Source organism: Heliconius melpomene, chromosome 14, assembly GCF_056956725.1.
Source record: "Heliconius melpomene rosina isolate 202511_hmr_F chromosome 14, ASM5695672v1, whole genome shotgun sequence".
Lineage (NCBI taxonomy): Eukaryota > Metazoa > Arthropoda > Insecta > Lepidoptera > Nymphalidae > Heliconius > Heliconius melpomene.
This window is the reverse complement of record NC_140402.1, coordinates 740297-762096: the sequence shown is the minus strand read 5'-3', so window position 1 is coordinate 762096 and position 21800 is coordinate 740297. Positions and strand designations below refer to the sequence as shown.

Below are 21800 nucleotides of genomic sequence, written 5' to 3'. Positions count from 1 at the left end.
ATGAATTTCTTTTAATTGTTACTGTCGTTTTAAAGTCAATCAACTTGTATAAATGAATGTATTATTAATAATGTGTAATTGAATGAACGTAAATATTAAATGAAAATAGTTCTAAACGTAAACTCGTGGTGGTGATGTTGATGATTTCTTCTCTATTACTACTGTAGTAAGAGTACGGCGTTAAGTTTCGCCAACCAACACATAATATCTTGAATTTGAAGAGCATGTGGGGGGTAACATATGTGTCAAGACACTGCTTTTCACTTATTTTTGTTTGTATTATTAGTATTTAAAGGAAGATAAAACTCGAAATGCAATTAAAATATAAAATTCACCTTCAATTTTATGGTTTTATACTTTTAAAGGAGTAAATGTCGAAGAACGACTTTTAAAAGAGCATTATTGTGATGACAATGCGAGGATAATTCAGAAATCACGTTTTATAGATGCATAAAAAACACATTTATATAAAACTTTACATATATATTTTGCTTCACGCTGTATCTCGCATTTAGAAGGTAAAAGGGAACCTAGTGTTAAGACATTGGGTTCCCCATTGTCCGTCTAATTTTTCGAGTAATTGAGTTTTGAGTAGCGGAACTCATTATATGAGGTGGAACCTATTATAGCAAAAATAAACCTAGTTCCTTCTCTTCTAGAGTTAAGACTTCTCCTCCCTTCTCCACCTACCGCCAAATTTAGAGACATTGCAGGTTAGACAGCACCTTGTGATTACCTATTTCTTTTATCTGATTCAAATAATAAAAAATACAAAATAGTTCCCCCAAGTTGGAGTCGAACCGACAACCATCGCGTGTTCAGTTAGACCGTTTTCATCGTAGTCCATTTTATTCCAAAACCTTAGTTACAATTCAATCAAAGTTGTACAATAAAGTTGCCCTTCTATAGACATCTAATCAGCCCTGAAACTTTTATTTGTTTGGAAGTAATCATATAAAAAAGGGTCTAAATAACTAATTTTGACCAAATATATAAATAAAAAAAGAGAATGGCAACATCGACTAACTGTAAATACGATGGCTGTAGAACACGGTGTTGAGTTACGAAAAATAATGTATCGAAACGTTACGTAGCGGCGTTTACCCAGATTCCCTTGGACTTGGTTTCCGAGAGGCGCGGGTTCAAATCCCATTATGTAATTTAACTTTATTTCGATAGTAAATAACGTGAAGCTTTACTATGTTGTACTTATTTATAACAATACTTCAAAACTGCAAGTTCAAATCTCATCCTAATTAAAATTTCATAGAATAATATACAAACTAATAGAAATAGAACAAAGAAAATAAACAAAACAATATAACAACTGTATAATAGGTAGCCTGTAGGGCCCTCCACTCTACGTTATTAGTACATTCAAGTCCTAACAAATGCTAGTGAAGGAGGAATTTGATTCGGCTTAAATAGAAACGGGTATTAGGGATAGTAATGAACGTCCAATTTTGATGCAATTTCAACGATAATCTACTCGAATTTGTAGTTGCTGATTGAACGCCAAGCTCAGCTTATTTACATTTTGATATGTTTAATAGTGTTGTATTACTATAATTTTGGACGGTTGAATTATAAAATTATGGAAATTTAAATGTAGGTGGACTGGAACCTGCGGTTCTTGGATGCCGTCCTGGTGCAACCACTATGCCTTATGTTATTATCCAGTGACATTATTTTTTTGGGAATCTTATATTTTGTTCTCCTCCCTACCTTCGAGACTGAAATTTATTTTCTATTGATTTATTCCTTCTAAGGGAACCAAACCCGCAACCATTATTATCATTACAACTAAACATAGAGTAGTAAATAGAGAATAGAGTTTCACTATATATTAAAGACTATACTTGAACTTCCTGTTATACACCAAATATACTCTCGCTCAAAACAGAAAAAAGCACAGCATTATCCTTATTTAACGCTGTCAAGTGAAATAATTTAGAACCGAAACGAGACTAAACACCTACCTGGGTACCTACAGTATACCTACCTAGGTACCTACAGTATACCTATCTAGGTACCTACAGTATACCTACCCAGGTGGAATTTCGCAATTCACCGAGTGTTTTTCAAACGAAGCTGAAGCTTTAGCCTGAGAATTGAAAGATATATGGACCGGTCCACGTTTCGTACAAGTTGCGATTTTCAGTCGGCGTCAACGTGGCCAACAATTTATAGCCCGACTTTCTGTTTTCACATGTCACGGGCTCTAATATCTCAAGTTTATATTTTTGGTGTGAAAATAGATGGTTTAAGTGAATTCGTTTTCAGTTAGTGTTGGTTTGTATGGGGCAGGTTGTTATTAGATATATTGATAGATATAATTGTATGTTCTGACTTCTGATTGACAAAATATGGCGTTTAGCTCCGACATTCAACCTGTTCATTGCCTGCAATGTCTTGAAAATTTATCGGGAAGTAAAGCGAAATATTCAGACTAGGGTAGGCATAGCGAACCTGGAAACACATTGAAAGAAACTTCTTTCCCATTAAGATACTTCTGTTCTACGCTTTTCACCAAATTCTGGGGGATCTCATAAAATATTTCATTTTCTCGAAGAAAAATCGAACTCACAATCTGCCGTGCCCCACGACCAGTCTCAAGATAAAATATGTCAAGATTAAATACAAAATTCAACCAAGTTCCAGGTATCAGGGCAATCGTTGCGTAACTAACGCCGTTCTCTGCATAAAGGCAACATTAAAACACCACCCACAGCAAATTGCATTGTCGACATGAGCACGTATTTTACAATCAAACGCTGATTTCGAATGCTACCAGCTCCATTAGGGCATATAAAATTACTGATGACTGATGGGAAGGATTCGTTTGTAAATTAATACTTTTTGTAAGTTCACGCTGTATCCCTGTATACATCAGAGTAAGAGGAGGGAAACTAGTTGGCGTTTCCTGGCGACAATGTAACGCGATTTATTGGTAACGGGATGGTTGCTCATTCGTTACTAACTCCTGAGAATTAATGCATTTCAATCATTTTTGTTATCTCACTCTGGTAAATGATTAACTGAATGCAGCAGAATGTAGGAAATGGAAGTTTCTCACATTCTGCTGCATTCGTACGCATTAACCAATTTTCACTTGTTTCTTTTCAAATATAAAAGTAATAACGAATGATTTCTAACATATTCTTGAAATTACTAGAAATCATACCAATTTTTAAACTAAATTTGAAACTAATGAGAATAATACTTCAAACGCCTTGCCTTTAAGTGGCGAAGCAGACAGAACTAAAAAAAAGTCACCAGCCTCACATCAAGGAAGTCCAAGTAAATTAAAAGTAACTCGACTTTTTCTCTCTCTATTCTAACAATTGTAAGAGAGCGTAACAATCACAGTTCAGTAATTTAACGTAATAAATGATCGAGGTACGTAACCTTGGAAGTAAATCTGTCTATAAGCGACTTAGCTACATGGTGGGCAAAAAATACAACAAAAACTAAGTGGGGCGGCGTGGTGGCTAACTGTGAACGTGATGGTTGTAGGTTCGATTATCATTGATAGGAATTAATTATTTAACATTTCCTTTTATTTGCTCTAGAAGGAAGGTAAAGGGCGGCGTTGAGTTCCGACACTTAACACGCAAATTCCCTCTCCCTATGCAGCTATATATGGGATACAGCGTGAAGTTTAAAAAAAGCTAAATCAACACAAGTCGACGTTCGGATTATAACCGTCCAAAACTGCATGCTTTTAGTATTTTTTTCTGCAGGAATCAGTGCAGTGTCTGTCGTACAAACTCGCGAATTTGGGCATAAAAATCTAGCAAAAGAAATATTGTGTATATATAAAAATGTATGAATATTTTAAAAATTCAATTGTTCCACTATTAGTAATTAGATATTATTGTTAATAAATTTACATATAATCACTTAATGATATACTCGTATATACAAACAAAAGCTCAGTCGTGGCGCAGTGAAAAAGAAAATGTAAGCTCTACAGGTTATAGATTCGATTTCCACTTGAAGAAATGAAATATTCGATATTTTCACTTTCTAGGGCAAAGTGCGGCGTTCAGTTCCGCCTTGCAATACCTCCAAAATTCTGCTGAGATTGGTTCAAGATTCCTAAGTTCAGTTAGCTGTGTGTTACGTGCGTGCGTGATACAGCGTGCTACGTGCGTGATACAGCGTGAAACTAAAAAAACGATATGACGTAACACTTAATGATCTATAATATTTCCCAATGATATTGAATAATCACTTTAGCTTTACATATAATAATAATATCATCATCTCGTGATAATGAAATAGTTAATTATTTCCATTGTTACTGCAAACAGTTGAATAGCACAATGATAAAATGATTTAATCATTTCCTTATTTTACAAGCACGATTTGCTCTCCTTCGAAAATGTATGAGCATTCGTTGGGTATTGGAAGTTTGTTCTATTTTGGAATGCAGCGTTGAGTTTCGCCAATCATCACACAATTTTTTTCTAATATTTTTTCCTGTTTTTTTTTTAATAATAAGTTTTCACTTTGATTTAAATTCTATAATTGTAAGTCTACAGGAAATAGTACCCTAAATAATTTTATAGAAAATGTAGCAAAATAGATGCATGTTAACTTAAAAGCTTGATTTTTTCTGTATTTCAAGGAACCATAGAACTGAATATTTGAAATAAATAACAGCTCGACACCTCTACGCGATCTCGAGATAAATGGCCTTGACAGACGGACAGACATAGGTTCCACAAGGATTCCGTTTCTACTCTCAGAGGTACCTACGGAACCCTAAAAATGCGAATGACCCGCCACAGTTTCCTACTACAGCGTAGTGTTCGCTGCACGCGCATGAACCCGCCGTAAGGCCACTCACATATGAGATGACTAAAAATATTGCGGATGACATTGAAATGTTAATGCACCCGGCGGCGCATTCTACGAGTACGTACCGACTTGGCGATAAACATTCAAACTTTTAGTATTGATTGCTCTTGTTTTTTTTTTTTGGTTTCTTTTTTGCCATTTTTGTAGTTTAAATAGCGAGTTGGTTTTGATTAGTTTATTTTTCTTTCTTTCGATATTCAACGTGGTTATCGAACCTAAAAACTTCGCGATAACCGTTGCTCCATGACGACCTCTCTTTAGGTGAAAAATTATTGTATTGGTGGTATTTAATGTTATTGGTACAAATGAAATTAATACAAATCAATTAATTTTCAAAAAACTATTAAAGATCAGGATTTGAATCAGTTACCCTATAAATGTGTATTTTTTAATTTATGATTCACTAATTTATATAAATATTCATGTTTCAATAATGATTAATGTAAAATAACTCTGGAAGTGACAGAATTTAATGTAGGTATATAGTTAACCAACCATTTTAACTTTAGTATATATTTTTATTCCTAGAAGCTATTATTTGTAGCTAAAACGATTTTATTCAGTTTTTGCATATTTTTAGTGTTAAATTTGGCACGCCTCTTTGGTTTTAAATAAAATTTGTTTTAGTATTTATAATTACTCGAGAACTAATGTGAAGGCCGTATGTCTGTAAACGCAATTATTTTGGGTTCGATTTCCACTCGGGGAAATGGTTATTGATAAATTATTTTCTTATCTCCGCTGTAGTAGAAAAAGTGTGGCGTTAAGATCCGTCAATATGCAATGTCTCGAGAATTCGGCGGAAAATGGGGAACGGAATATTTTGACACCCGTTTGAAAAAAAATGTTTCTTTTTGTAAGTTGTTTTTTATTTAGATTTTTGCTCTTGGGTTATGTTTCAGCATACGTGACTCGATAGATTTATATTGCACAATTTCATATAGTATTTTATAGATATAATATTATATTATTAATATTTAGTCTAATTATAGAAAAAATAATTCAAAATCGTCCAAGAGTTAAAGAAAAGTTCAAAAGAAGAGTTTTTTTATCGTCACTTTTGCGAATTACACTTAAATAATCGTTAAAAATACAAAATTAGTATTTCATTGCATATTATTTATTATTAACTAAAATTTAATTATTATTCATCTCATATTTGTTAGTTTTATTTAAATGAACCTACAAATACTTAACAGTTATTAAAATTTTGATATTTTCAAAAAACCTTGGCGTCTGTTATTCTATTTTACAATTACTTTTGGTTTAAATAAATTTTATCTGATTTTTCATTTTTCCACATACACACTCACTTCTACATAAAAATAGTCATCAAAATAATTTCTTTTATATAAGACCACTAACGTAATTTACAAGTTAAAACTTGAAGTAAATTTTTACCTTACATGTAAAAAAAGTATAATTTCATTTAAAAATTTAAAACAAATAACTTTTGATTAACTCTACACGCACGTATAGAAAAAGGTTTATTTTAAATAAGTTTTTTTTTATCAGTAATCGTTTTACTCACGCACTTACTTTATTAGGCTTTTAAACTTAACTTTTCCGTCTTCGAAACCTAGTTTTGTTTATTTTATAGCACATTAAAAGGGTAGGTAGTATTATGGAAATTTATATCACATTTTGTGGGTAGGAAAAACTATATTTTTCAGTTGAATTTTCGAATTTTTAATTTAGGAAACTTCTAAAAAAACTCTATGCAACATCACATCGTTTGATATTTTATTTTTTTTGCATTAATTACCTACATATTTTTTCTAAAATTTAATTACCATATTAAAAATTTTAATACATTTTTTTTTCATAAAAATATACTAATAAAATAGTCTACATAAAAAAAAATATACACTTCAAAATATTTTTCGTGTAAAACTATAATTTTTAATCGGCCCGGAAAACCCACTTCCTATAAAGCTCACAAGTTGCATGTTCCGTAATAATTTTTCTTCGTCAGCCCCCGCTTGGCAAATTTAATTTCTGTATGGGCAATAACCACGTAAGCTGCGAAAAATTAAAATTTCACTCGCGAGTCGCGATAACGTAAAAAACTCGTAAAATATATTATAGCTATGAACTTTAGCTTTTTTTTCGTTCAAAAATTGTTTTTCAAATAAAAAAGTGCATATTTTTTTAAAATTAGCATATTTATTTTGGGTTATCGTTATCTTACTTGTTTTATTATATTTTAATAGTTTAGCATTAGCGTCGAAATGGAAATTGTTTATGTGAATAACTAATAAATATTATTAATTTTGGTGTCCCATTGTAAACAAATAATTAATTTAAGCAAACATTTTCCTAATCACTTCTAAGAAGAGATTATCTTTTTTAAGTCCAATATTTGTTTTTACAATGTTGTAAGAGATTTTTTTATATAGATTGCCCTATTAACGTTAAAAACATGTTTACAAAATTTCTTCGTGTCATTTAAATGTTTTCCCGTGATAAAATGTATTGCGCGCAATTTGTTTTTGTTTTTCGATTTTTGTCCTACAATTAATTAGTACGATTTTTATAACACTTTTAGGATTTGATTTTTTTGAAAGATCTATTTTATGGTGATATTTTTGTATTTTAATTTATATTAAAGTATTTTTAGATTACTTCTAGTTTTTTTTTCTTATTATGAATCACTTAGCAGAAATCAAAGAACCCGATTAAGTTATAAAGTTTCAAAAACTTTTTCCAACACAAAATTTTCACGTAAACCTTCGGTAGGTTTTAACACAAAAAAAATTCAAAACCACCTACATCTAACGTATTTTTGACGACACTTAAGTAAATCGAAGACGGACTTACCTGCGTAGCATCAGTGTACGGCGTAGACGAATTTTTATCAACCAATTGCGATCCAAAGACCGGCACATTAGAGTTGGGCGTCATAGAGCGAACATCCGAAATTTGCTGGGGTACCATATTGTAAATCCGAACCAAAAAAAAATAAAAACAAAAAATATATATAACCCTTTACACAAAAACACAGTCACTGAACTAAAACACTAAAAGTCAGCCTCTCAGCCGTGTCTCCGTCCTCTCTGTACCTCGCTACTATACTGAGTTTTCTCTCTATAATGATAAACTTTTTATCGTGTGAATATCCATAAGTCATAATTTTAGCGTTTCGTACGCGGCTATAGACGTACAGCTGTCATCGTCACGTCCGCACGCTGTGAGGGTAGACGACTAACTAACTCTGGTAGGCAACGTGCCGAGCTGTCAATATACTCAGCTGTTGTGCCGCGCCCCCGCCCCCGCGCGCCGCACGCCGCGCGCCGCCCCCCGCGCCCGCACTCCCGCCGACACCACAGATGAGTGTGCACGTTATTTCTGTGTTGTTCGGGTAAAACAATGTTTTTACGTTGTTTATTTTTTTTTATTATATTCTAGTTTTATATAATATTTTTTAAAATAATTATGTAGGTGCGAGAGCATGCAAATAAAAATAATTTATTCCCCCGGAGTGAGAATCGAATCCACTATATACTGTCTAACATATTATATCACAATATTCTTAAAATTAAGTATTAAAGTTTCATAAATTTTAGTAAAAATATAATAATTTTATTAATAAGTAACTAATTTTTCTATCCTATAAATATTAATAAGAAGTAAATATTCACATAATAACTATCTGTTTGCTTCCATTAATAATAATTATTATTATATAATAATACATGAAATTAGTGTTTTTATAATATATTTGTCATAAATGGAATATTTATTTCATTGTAATTGAAATGAATTGTTTAATAATTATTTCACAATCATTGATATTATGTTCGAGATGTATTTATTTATGAATATTTATTATTTATTGCTGTTTTTTAATATTAACATATGAAATTTACATTTGCATAAATGGAAGTTTATAGGTATTTTATTAAATAGAGGCTATTTTGGCGCAGTGGATCAGCGTCTAACTTTAAAGGTGATGTTAGTGGGTTTGAATGTCATTCATCATAAGAGAAAGCGTGATATTGTGTTCTGATACAGTTCAGTGGAAATTGAGGAACGGAAATGTTTTAATGGGAACGGAGTGTTTTACCTCTAGGTTCTTAGGTTTCCTCTGCATACCCTGCTATGTACAGGATACAGGTGAACTTCTTTTATATATTCCTACGAGTGGGGAACTAGTCCACAAAAGTTGCTTTTACAATCAGTCTCTTAGCACCGAACCCCAATGAATTGATATTCTTTAATTTGGTTGTCCATCTCTAATGAGTAATGCATACGATTTGTTTTATTTGACCTTGGATTCGAACCTATGACTGATAGCGATATATCAAGACTGCAAAGTAATTTGGTAGCCACACCGATAACGTTATCAGTGACGTGCTAATCAATTTCTTGTAATAGATAGAAGTGATAATTGTGTTCTTGGAAATTTGTTTGAGATGAGGTATAGGTACATTATAATATGTTTTGAACTTTATTATATTATATATTTTTTTTAGTTTTACGGTGTATCCTGTAGACAGCACGGCATACGGAGAAACTTTAGTGCTAAGGCACTCCATTCACTCCATTCAGGCTCAAATTTCAAGACATAGCGTGTTAATTCGCAATTTAATTATATTATGAAACTACATATTATGTACCTATATATATATATATATATATATATATTTTAAACAAATGCGAGTAAAGTGAAATTAGTATTTAAATGTTATTTCGTAAGGGAATTGAATCCACGACCGTCAGTCGAACACTAACAATTGCGCCACCATAGTGTTTTACTTAATAATAATATTATTAATGTATGTATAAGTTTGTGAGAATTGATGTTTGTTCAACTTTCACGCTAAAATTACTGAACGGATTTAGTTGAAACTTTACAGTAATACTTATACATTATACATTAGAACAACACATAGGCTACAATATAATACTAAGATTAAGCGGGCGAAGCCGCGTGCAGATCACTAGTATAATTTATGTATATTATATAGGCAATTTTAATAAAAAAAAATCTATAAAATAATTAACATCTGCCGCTCGCCCGCATATCACTTTTTTATTATCCAAGTACCTACTTGAAATATAGTATAGGATAATAATACTTATTTCTACTATTCCTAAATATAATTATTCCATAACAAGGCGTCAGGTGGTCAATTTATGTCTGTATGTACCTCGTATGTAATACTTAAGTATTTGCGAAAGTGCGTTATTAGAATTTAATAATAATAATTTAGGGTTCTTTACCAATTTGATAATAAACTTTGTACGAATGTTTTTTTAGCTTCACCTGTATCCCGCTTGTAACAGGGTAGGCAGACGGAACCTAGTGTTAAAACACTCCGTTCTCATGAAGACACTTCTGGTCGCCACTTTATGTGCGGGATACAGCGTGAAGTTAAAAACATAAAATGAAGTATTTTAGAAATAGGTCAGCATCCGTTAGCTTATGTTAACAAATGGTTTGCTTTAAGATTATGTTTTAAGTAACGTTAAGTAAACATATAGATAATAATTAGTTAAGCAATTTCCTGAAGGAAGTAGCGAGATTATGATTAAGATGACTGCAAGTTCAAATTTTACATGTTTTAGCTTCACTCTGTATTCCGCATACGGAAGGGTAGACAGAGTAGAACTGTGTGAAGTGTTAAAACTCTCTGTTTTCCAGTCTTCACCCAGTTTTCGAGCCATTGCGTGGTGAGTGTCGGGACTCAACGTAATTGTTCGTTCGTTCGTTTTGTTACTAGAACTAGCAAATTAATATAATTCATTTTTCTGAATGGGAATCGAATCCACTGCCGTCGCATTTTAAGTTATAACTTATAACGTTAAATAACAACCCCCGAAATTGTAAAATGAACCTACGACCCTCACTATTAGACCACAAAAAAGTTTAAAACTTACAAATTAACAACAAAATCTTAAAAACAAAGCTTTACTAAAAATGTTCACTATTAAATTTTCAATTGAACCCAATACATACGAGTAGGTTCAGGTGCAGGTTCATCAAAATTTCACAATACAGTGAACGTTTATAGTACAAACGTGAAATATTCAATAAAATAAATAATATAGTTGTGGCTCTCGATATATATTTTCACGTTGAAATTGAAAAGGAAATTCCCGACAAAGAATTACATTCTGTTAAAAGTTCGATACGGGCTGGTGAGTACAATTATTTTATTAAATACTAGTGTTTCCTCCGTAGACTATATTATTATTAATATATATATATTTTGCCTCACTCATATAGAATTATGGGCGAAGAAAAATAGTGTTTAACTCCGTTTCCCACATTACGTCCAGTTTTCTTTATGAATTATTGTGCCTATTGAAAACTGTATCAAAATCCATTGTGTACTTTGAAAGATCTAAGCTTAAGCAATATTAAGATCCATGATTCATGAGCTTTAAAATTTTTTTAGGTTTACGCTGTACCCAGCACATGGCAGTGTACAGGGGTATATATTTATAATTGACAGATTCTGATGCAACTTTTACAAATGTTACATAAAACCTCACAGGCTATATTATATTTAACTCCATAAAATAAGTTTTAAGTAAGTTAATTATAATTTTATGGGCCTTTTTTACTGCCGGAGCTTTCGTTAAGAGTTATAGTTACCACATCTGTTAGTTAACGGTTACCTACGTATATGTATATAACTTTATATAACTCCTGTCATGTTGAGGTCCTTATGGCGCAGTGGAACACGGTGGTCGTGGGTTGGATATCCGCTGTGGCACACGGCGTTGACGGTCTTGACTAGTTGTACTAGTTGAGTATTAAGAAAAATATATGGTATTAAGATAAATCACACTCTATTTTTCACATTATTTGGAAGAAGGAAGAAGACCTTGGGGGAGAGCAACTCGCTTTATCAAGCAAAACAAGAAATATTTAAAAATTTTCCGGAAATTTAGATCTACAAGTAACGCGGGTACAGAAAAGAAATCAATTAAGTGCGTGTAAAAAGACGTTAATATTAGGTATTTTTTTCATATAGCAGAAGAAAGTAGAAAATACTAAAACCTAGTGTTAAAACACTCACAGATTCGCTCTCTCATTGACGTTGCTGATATGACTTATGTGCCATTCCTGGAAACACAGCTTATTAGCTTAGCTCATTAGAATTAGAACAGAGAAATGAAAACGAGAAATAAAAATCATTTTCTCGAAATGGAATCAAATCCACGACCATCACGTGTACACACGTACAGTGCGCCACGGAGGCCGTTAAAATGAAATTCCTCATAATTATTGAACTGGAAATCAGAGCTTTTGAAAAAGGTATTTCAAATATTTTATATGATTGGGAGCTTGCGTCGAATAAAAATAAAGGATTATATATATGTACTGAAATAGATATATGTATAAGTCCATATATGTTTTATTTAATTTTAAAATATTATTTATTTTAGTTTAGTTGAGGCAACTGCACAGTGTTTGATTTTAAACGTGATGATTATGAGTTCAATTTTCACTCAAGAAAATTAATTATTTTGTTTTCTGGTAGGAAGGCAGAGTGCAGCGTTGAGTTCCACTAACTAACATCCAATGTCTGGATAATTGGAGGGTGCTTGGGTATCGAAATATCGTAACACTCCGCTTTCTGAGGCTATTCTGCTAAATGCGGGATATAGCGTGAAGCTAACATGAAGTAAATACCTATAACTTCACGCGATATCACCCTTGACCCGGTGACTCAATTGTCATCAGATATTTGATATGTTCATACCATTAATTCATGCATTTCTTATAAAGGCTTCTGCTTGTGACAGCAAAAATGAATGACTAATACATCATATATATATGTATGTATGTATGTAGATAAATAAAGCTAACACAGCGAAATTACTTTAGACTTTGTGAGGATGAGTAATGAAATTTCATTAATTCTGTATTTCAATACAATAATTTTAAAAGAAAATTAATTTTAAATTACAATCTCTTAAAGGTTCCAGTGGAACAACAAGGATGGAGTGTTTTGACACTAGCTAAGGCACAGCCTACCCTATTAGGCGGAATAAAGCGTCACAAACGAAGTGTATCAGGTGTATTGGGGATTCGGTTCCCAATCGAAGAAACTGAATGTAATTAAGTATTTTCATTTCCTCTCTCCCGTGACAAATTAAACGCGGCGTTGAGTCCCGCCGGTTAACACAAAATATCTCTAAAATTCAGCTCTATGTAAGAGAGGAAAGTCTAGGCACTAGGTTCCTTTTTCCTACTCTGCTTATCCGGGATGCAGCGTGAAGCTAAAGAAAGTAACACTAAAATTGCACCTATACTAAAACATGAATATCTTAAAATCTATACGACCACTAGCCATTTTAAGCCTAAACTGGTCTAAAATATAAAAAGAATTAGTAAAAATGTACTTTATAATTATGACAATAAGGTTATTTTTTCAAAACGCCTGTACCAATTGGGATGCAACAAGCAATATCTATCCTGCTTTAAGCCTCTCGTTTCAACTTCAACCGGTTTTCACAAAGAAAGTGAAGGATTTTATTAAGATTAGATGTGATATGGATTTTTAACCGACTTAACTGAAGGAGTAATTGTAAAGATATTGGAGTTTTTAGCTCTTTTCTAAGAAAGTACTTAATAATTTGAAGTGGAAGTAAGAATAGACGTTGTGTACGTCTATACCAAGATTTATAAAGCTGCAAAGTTTTTTTTGGTTAAACGCTTTAATCTCAGGAACTACTAGTAGTTCGAATTAAAATGTTTATTTTCTTTAATACTCTATTTATCAACGAAGGCTATAGACTACTCAGTTCTGCCTACTACTAGTTCCTCACCTGCCTCTCACCTCACCTACCTCTGTTCCTACGGTTAGAGTTAACGAAGACACATATAGTGTATCACGTATCATATACAACTTTTAGGTTAACGTTATATCCCGCACACAGCAGGGTAAGCAGAGGGAACCTAATATTAAGACACTTCGTTCCCAACTTATGGTCGAATTTTTTTAAAGCATTATATGTTGAATGGCGGAATTCAACGCCGTGCTTTTGACTTAGTGTCAGAGCGAAGAAATTAAAATATTAATAAATAATAATTGATTCTCTCGAGTGGAGATCGAACCCACACCGTCGCGTTACAGACACACTCTTGTGCCGCTGTGCCATGACGGACTCTTAGTATAGTATAGTATATATCATATATATAGTATAGTATAGTATAGTATAGTATATATCATATATATAGTATAGTATATATCATATATATAGTATAGTATAGTATATTCAAGATAAAACAAGTGGCTTTATCTGACCCGATTCGATTCGTCAAACTTCACGTTCCCACCAATTATATTATTTACTATAGATAACTGTAACTGGGTTTCACTAATATGTGCTTTTGATAGTTCACCTACTTTAAATTAAATACGGACAGATAATTGTTATGTTATTTTATGTATGTACCTAAGTGTTGTTTTGTTATAGCTGTATGGTGTGTCTCGGTCCCCCGGATAGCAAGGTAAGTAGAGGGAACCTTGTGGTTTTTATAAGTTGATGTATGCCACAGATTTTGATCGTCCGTAACTTTCTTGTTGATGTGTTTTTTTAGATTTACGGTTTTTTCAGCATGGAATGGTAAAAAAAGGAACCTATAAGACACCCAAGTTCTCTCATTTTCAGCCTTTCACGCTTAATCCGTTCGTGGAACCCGAAAGCGGGGTAAATGAAAATAATTAAAAATTATAATAACTCTCCGAGTAGAGAAAAGTAATTTATCTTATAAAATTTCGTAATAATTAATGGCGTGATTCATATTAACACGTTTTAACACTGTCAATGTAATTTGACGCTCAGGCTAATCGGTCTTTTGTTTACATTTAAAAAATAATATCGAATAATACCTCGCGGCTTAGTGGCAAGTTGTGAGATTAACGTGATAGTTGTAGGTTTAAAGAGGAATATTTTGTATACAGTAGTTGTAGTAATAGTTCGGATATTTCGTCGTCGTAATATTGTTTTTTTTTTCTTCACGCTGTATCCTGCATTTTGAAGGGTAGGCGGAGAGAACCTGGAAACCTAGTCCTATTGTATTGTATTGTATTGTATTGTATTGTATTGTATTGTATTGTATTGTATTGTATTGTATTGTATTGTATTGTATTGTATTGTATTGTATAGTAGTTTACTCTTGTCTTTTTTACTCTTTTTATGATTCGTCTCGATAGAGTTTCGGAATGGCAATAGAACAATGATTGCCTAAATTTGAGAAAAGCTTATGTTTCTCGAAGGCTTCAATTATAAATCAGAATGGTGATGGTATGGTGGTGGTAAACCCTCAATCCTGTGTAGAAACTCGATATAATATTATTATAGAGAATATTCGATGCTCATCGTTCAAATCCTAGATGTTTTGTCTCATAGGTCTATTTGGCTAGATCTTTGCTCTATATAGTGCAGAAATAAATATGGTAAGGTAGTTTCCAGTTCGAATTCAAGAGAGGGTAATTTTTTAATCGAGCGCCACTAATGCTGCTTTTTAGCTTTTCATGATATTATAGCCACATTGTATTTTTTTCCAATATTACGACTTATCTACGACCAATATGATATAGATAACTTGTCATATATATACAATTTATTGAAAATTGGGAAACGGAGTATATGTATACTAGGTTCCCTTTGTCTACCCTACTATATATGAGTTGCAGAATAAAGTTGAAAAAAAGCAAAAAAGAAAACTAAATTATGACACGACTACCTCCGTCACACTACTGTACATAAACGGTCAATTTACATACAAAATTAACGTGTACACAGAAATGAGATCTGTAAAGCGGCGTGTGAATATCAAATGCATCAGTTAGAGTTTAAAACTTGTTATTATCAACGTTATAATAGTATTAGTTTGTAAGATAAACATTAGAAGAACCGTTGAGGTGCAGTGGTACAGTGGTTTCGGGTTCGATATTTTTTTCAGTTTTATAGGGTAGACAGAGGAAACCTAGTGCTAAGACACTCCGTTTCCCACTTTCCCCCGAATTTTGCAGATATTCCGTATTATGTAGCGGAACTTGACAGGACACCAGAGCGGAGAAATGAAAATATGAAATATTTCATTTCGTAAGTGGGAAAGATTAGGTTCCCTCTGCCCACCCTGTATAGAATCCCCTTTGTATAGAATACATCGTGAAGATGACAAAAAAATAACGAAAAGTAAAATAGATAAAAATATAAACAAGTAAAAATTCTTTAAATGCCAACTTAGTTAACTAATCGGAACATTACGTATTTACTTTTAAGAAAACAAGTGAGTCTAGTAGTAATTTGATTACTAAATACTGTAGTTGTTTATACAACTATAGTAATATTTATATATTACTTTATGACCATATATGGTCATTTACATTTTCTTCATTATGATGTCACCTGTACGCTACGTTTAAAAAACTTTATTTGACATTTAAAATAATATCCGTATCTGGACTTATATTTGATATTTAAAAAGGTTTTATTTATGTTCTTGAGAAAAATTTTACTCTTGTTATTTATTTGAGGTCAGTAGTGGTGCAGGGGCAAAACCGTGTGACTGTAAATGTGACAGGTTGGGCGTTCGATTTCCACTCGAGGTAATTAAATATTTCATATTTTTATTTCTTCGCTCTGGTGTTGAGGCAAAGCTTGTTGAGTTACGCAACTGAACAAGAAATATTTCCAGAATTCGGTAGTATATTATTCGATTTTATTTTTGAAAGTGCGGTGTTGAGTGCCGCCGTTGAAAATAACAAACAATATCTCAAATTCGAATGAAATACATCAAGTCCCCGCTGTTTTATTGCATATTAAGTGGCGTAACACAACACCGCATTATCTTTTGTTACCAGAGAAATAAAACGATAATAATTAATTTCCCAGAATGAAAATCAAATAAAAAAAAACACCAAATTTTCCGCTTAACTCTCATTTACCAGGTATTCCCTAATTAATCAACATTCAACAAACAACCTACAACGTGGTGTGATTTTGAAATATCTAAACAATGATATAGTATTTACATATTACATATTTAAGATAAGTTTCTTGCGAATCTTATCATTGGATTCCAAAGATGCTGCGAATATCTGATACACTTGTAATTCGATCATAATTATTTTTGTACATGACAGCATTGATATAGCCTTAGGTCTAGCGGTAATTCCTGGAGGCCGTAGGTTCAATCTAGGTGAGGCAAATTTATATAATGGTATGATCATAATATGATCACCTCAATAAAGATATAATTGAAATAATATTTTGTGACGTGACGATTATGGGTTCGATTCCTTACGGTGGGAATAAAATATTTAAATTTCTTCTTTATTATGGTAACAAGTAGACGAAATGCGACGCACAGTACTGTGAGACATACGTCGCGTGGAAAATTTACCTTTTAAGGAGTGCCTTAACATCAATCCCTCCTAAATCAGAGAACCTTAAATTATTATTTACTGGGGAAGTCGTCGTCTTTTTAATTTTTATTATTTTTTCTGCAATATATGCGTTGAAATTGAAAAAACCACGAGTTGTGCATGAAACATAACACATTCTAAGATATCCGAGATCCTAGAAATAGAGAGAGAGAATTCAAAATGCAGTGAGTTATATAAAACCAAAAAGTATTAAAAAAATAAGTAACAATTTTTTTCCAGTATAAATTTGAATATCTTATTTTTTTGGATACAGTGGCTGAACACGTCGTTAGCACGCATCATCCCCGTGCTCAAATGATTCAAGTTAAAATCTTTCTGAGTTACATCACGTAGCGTGTTTTCTAAGAAATTTGATAGTATGAGAAAAATGTGTTTTTTTTATTTATTTAGGTGTAGAGTAGCGTAGATTTGATCATTTCCTATTCTTAACCGATTATAAAAAAGGAGGATATCAGTGTGACATGTATACCTTGCTTTGGTAACGATGTAGAGCGCGGCGTTCAGTTCCGCCAATTAACTCACCAATGCCTCTAGAGTTTGGCAGAAAGCAGGGACGAAGCGTCCTAGCATTACGTTTCGGAATTCAGGTTCCTCATGCCTGCTATATTCGGCACGGGCGTACGGCACGTTCCCCACTTTCCGCTGAAATTTGGAGGCATTGATACTTGAGCGAAGAAATGAAAATATTAATAATATAATCAATTCCCCCGGGTGGATCGAACCCAGGACTGTCATGTTACAGTGAGTCGTTTGAGCCCCTGCACCACGACAACCTTTAACAACAAGAATTTCTAAATAAAAAAACGTCTATTTCATAAATTTACAAAAAATATTCAAATTCAACTCTTGTTTTAACAGCATAAGGTATATTTTGCTTCAAAGTGTAAAATAAAAGTAACTTTACCGTATGAAGTCCATTTTTCTTTCAGTTTTGATAGTTTGACGTATTATAAGGGTACTGTATTTGTATGAAAAGGTTTAATAGATTTTTTCTTTCCTATAAATGTTGTTTATAAAATGTTTATTTTCACTGTATATACCTCTAAATTTATTTCGCATTTCACGCTGTATCCCGCTCATAGCATGGTAGACATAGGGAACCTAAAAACCTATAAACTCCATTCCTAATGGCATGCAATGGAGTTTACATCCAGACCCGTAAAGTGGCGGAACTCAACGCCGATATAACATAACATAACAATTTGCCTTTCATAAATTATGAAATATACACATTATTCTATTCTTATACCCATAATGGGGTAAAACTTCGAACTTTCTACCTGTCCAAAAGGAAAAAGAAAAGGTTCCCAAAGTTATATGTATGGCAAACGATAAATAATTAACTTCCCAAAACAATTCTATGGGGACCACAAAAAACAATATATCCCCCACTAATCTGTTATCACAATGCTTAATACAATTGAATCCGCCTACAAAAACTTTTTACATAAATTATTTTTGGGGCTGAAAAAGACATTTATGAAGATATCTTTTATTATTGTAAGGTGGAATAGGTTGAATTATTATGGTGGTGTGGCAGTGTTGATAGTTACAGGTTCAATTTGTAGAAAAATAAATGTTTGATTCACATACATAGCTTTGTCTTATTGACCAGAGCGAAGAAATTTTAATTTTATTTCCCCGAGTGGGAATCAAACTCGCAACCGTTGCCTTTACAGTGTAGTATTGTGTTTTTATTAACTTATTCAGGTTATATTAGAACAATAACTTATTGTTATATATAACCTGATAAAAGAAAATGAAATAATTCATTTCATTGTATACTCTTCTAAAGTGGGAACCGAAAAAAATAATAATTACAAGAGTATCATCCTTTCAGTTTCCGCTGATTTTGCTAATATAGATTGAAAATTGTTATACGAAAGTAAGTTATTAGTTTAATTTAATTTCTCGACCCTTGCCCCTTTTACTTCGTGAGCGGCTCAAATTTTATTCGGGATAGCTTTTCTAATTAAGGTCGCCACAAAAATATTTGTTAGATAATAGTGTCAACTTTGTTGTTTTACATATTTGTATTTTTTATTAATTTTATTTAGGATAGGTGGAGAGTTAGAGAGTGTCTAGACACTTCTTTTTCGTTGTACGCGAGACACGACGATTGTAGGTCGGACGATTGTATCCTGCTAGGCATTCCGAGCGGGATGAAATACAATCGTCCGACATGATAATTTCATTAAATATTTAAAATTTTAATACGCTCGCTCGATAGCATGGCACAGCGCGGCGTTGGGTTACGCCACTCAACACGCAATGCTTCAAGAATTCATCCTAAAATGGGAATCGCAAATGTCTTAATGCGAATGGAGGTTCCATCTGCCTACCTTGCTAAGTGCTGAATGAAAAAGCTTTGCGCTATGCAAAGCTACAAAATTAAAAATAATTATTAAGTTATTTTCACTTCTCCGCAATATATATTCTTTTTCACTTCCAGATCGTCCCGTATCGTTTACTACTCCGTACTCTCTGGCTATTCTGCTAGAAGGAAAGCGTCGAACTGAAAAAAAATCTGTCAAAAATCTTTACCGAGTGGATATCGCACCAACAATCATCGCGCATATTTACGAATAATGCTCTACAGAGCCATGTTGCCGTACTTAATACAATTAAATTATTGACTCAAATTTGACTCATTACTTCTTATATTACTTGCTGACAAATGATTCGTCATATCTAAAAAATAATTTTGACAAAATGATTCAGTCTCGCACATAGATTTTGTGAGATTTTCATTATAAATGTTAAATGTATTTGTATATTCAACATTTAATATTTATATAATAAATATTTTAGGGGCCTAACTGTAAACGCAACGAGTGTGGGTTCGATTTCTAATCGGAAGAATTAATTATCTTCAGGTCCTCGCTCTGATTACAATGAAAATCGCGGGTTTGACTTCTGCTACTTGATATGCAATATTTAGTAAATTGGGCGGAAAGTGGGACAAAGAGTGTATTAGCATTATCTTCCCTCAGCCTACCATGTTAAAAGCAGGATACATCGCGAAGCTGATAAACGGTACGCAATACATTTCGAAATATATTGCATGCTAAATAGCGATACTCAACGCCGCGTTTAGTTCTCACCAGAGCGAAAAAAACAAAAATAATGTTCCCAGTAGGAATTCAACCCACAAATGTATCATGTATCACCTTACCCCTGCGCCAGGACGGTCTTAACATCTAGTTCATATCATCAATTCATATATTATTTACAGGAACCCAAAGTTACGTAACTACAAAACTAAGTGAGTTAAAAAGAAAACAAGTAAGGTAATCAAGGGGCAGCCTCTTCGATAAAATTATTATCAACTGACTCCCCTACTAAAGGATTCAGTGAGGTTTTGCTTCTGGACGGTCTCTGTTGCCGCAATTACAAGCTAAATATGGCACTGTCGGATGTTTACTTAGTTATACTTTGTGGTACAAGGTTTGAATTTGTTTTGGAAATATGGATTTCTGAATGAATGAGGTGAGTCGTGAGCTCGTGGCACAGGTGGTCAAGGGTGCGACTGTTAAGGCGAGAGGTTATAGGTTCGATTCCAATTCGAGGAATTCATTCCCATATTTAATATTTTTATTTCTTCGCTCTGGTAAAAGGCAAAGGAGCGGCGTTGAGTTCCGCCACCTCACACGTACACACCAAAACACGCAATAACTCCAAAATAAAGTGGGAAATGGAAATGTCTTTATGGGAAAGGATTCTCTTAATATAAGGTTGTCAGGTTCCCTGTGCCTACCCTATTAATTGCGGGATACAGTGTGAAAGTAAAAACATATGAAAACCGAAAATAATAATGAAACTATATTGAACGTGCTAATCTCAGGAACTTCTGGTTCAAATCGAAATATTATTTTTGTGTTGGATGGATCATTTATCTTGGACGGGCTATATTACATGACATTACTATTTTTTATTATTATTGTTTCGATATTGTCTACTCTCTGGGGTCATATCGCTCATTTTAAAGACGATGGTCATGGGTTCGAATCCCATTCGGGAAAATAAACTATTTTCATTTCGTCGCTCTGAAAATTCCAAGACCAACTTGCTTAAACTTAAACACTTGTTCCATTCCAAGATTATCATTCTACCGCATCATCTCTTCCCTTGTACAGTTTACCCGAAACTTCCCCTAGTTCATTAATCGAAGGTCACAATACCCCGCCCACGCCTCGTCCCCTTAATTAGTACATCTGCTCTGATATTACTAGGGAAAGGTGTGTGCTGGCGACTGACAGTCAAATGCTGGGTAAAGTTTGGAGTTCGGGAATATAGTACCATTTTTCTCCCATTATGCCTCGAAAATTCGTCAGAAATTGGGGAACGGAAGTGTTTTAGTGGAAACGAAATGTCTACACTAGGAGCCCAAATTCCTTCTGCCTACCCGTGTGAAGAATCTATTTATATCTGAATGTGGAAAACGAAGAGAAGAGTGGCGAAGAGCGCTGAAATTTGACTGGTGCCTTAAGGAGGAAGGAGTTCTCCTGTAATTGA

The 21800-nt window shown here is 33.2% G+C and overlaps 1 protein-coding gene across 1 annotated transcript in view; it reads right to left on the bottom strand.

Annotated features, from left to right (window-relative positions):
• LOC146531830 (uncharacterized) overlaps window positions 1–8094 on the bottom strand; it is an 80074-nt gene extending 71980 nt beyond the window's left edge. The window contains exon 1 of the mRNA XM_085197230.1: window positions 7687–8094. Coding sequence (XP_085053356.1) covers window positions 7687–7803 — 117 coding nt within the window. The 5' untranslated portion in view covers window positions 7804–8094. The remainder of the gene's footprint in view (window positions 1–7686) is intronic.
• Window positions 8095–21800: the final 13706 nt, after the last annotated feature.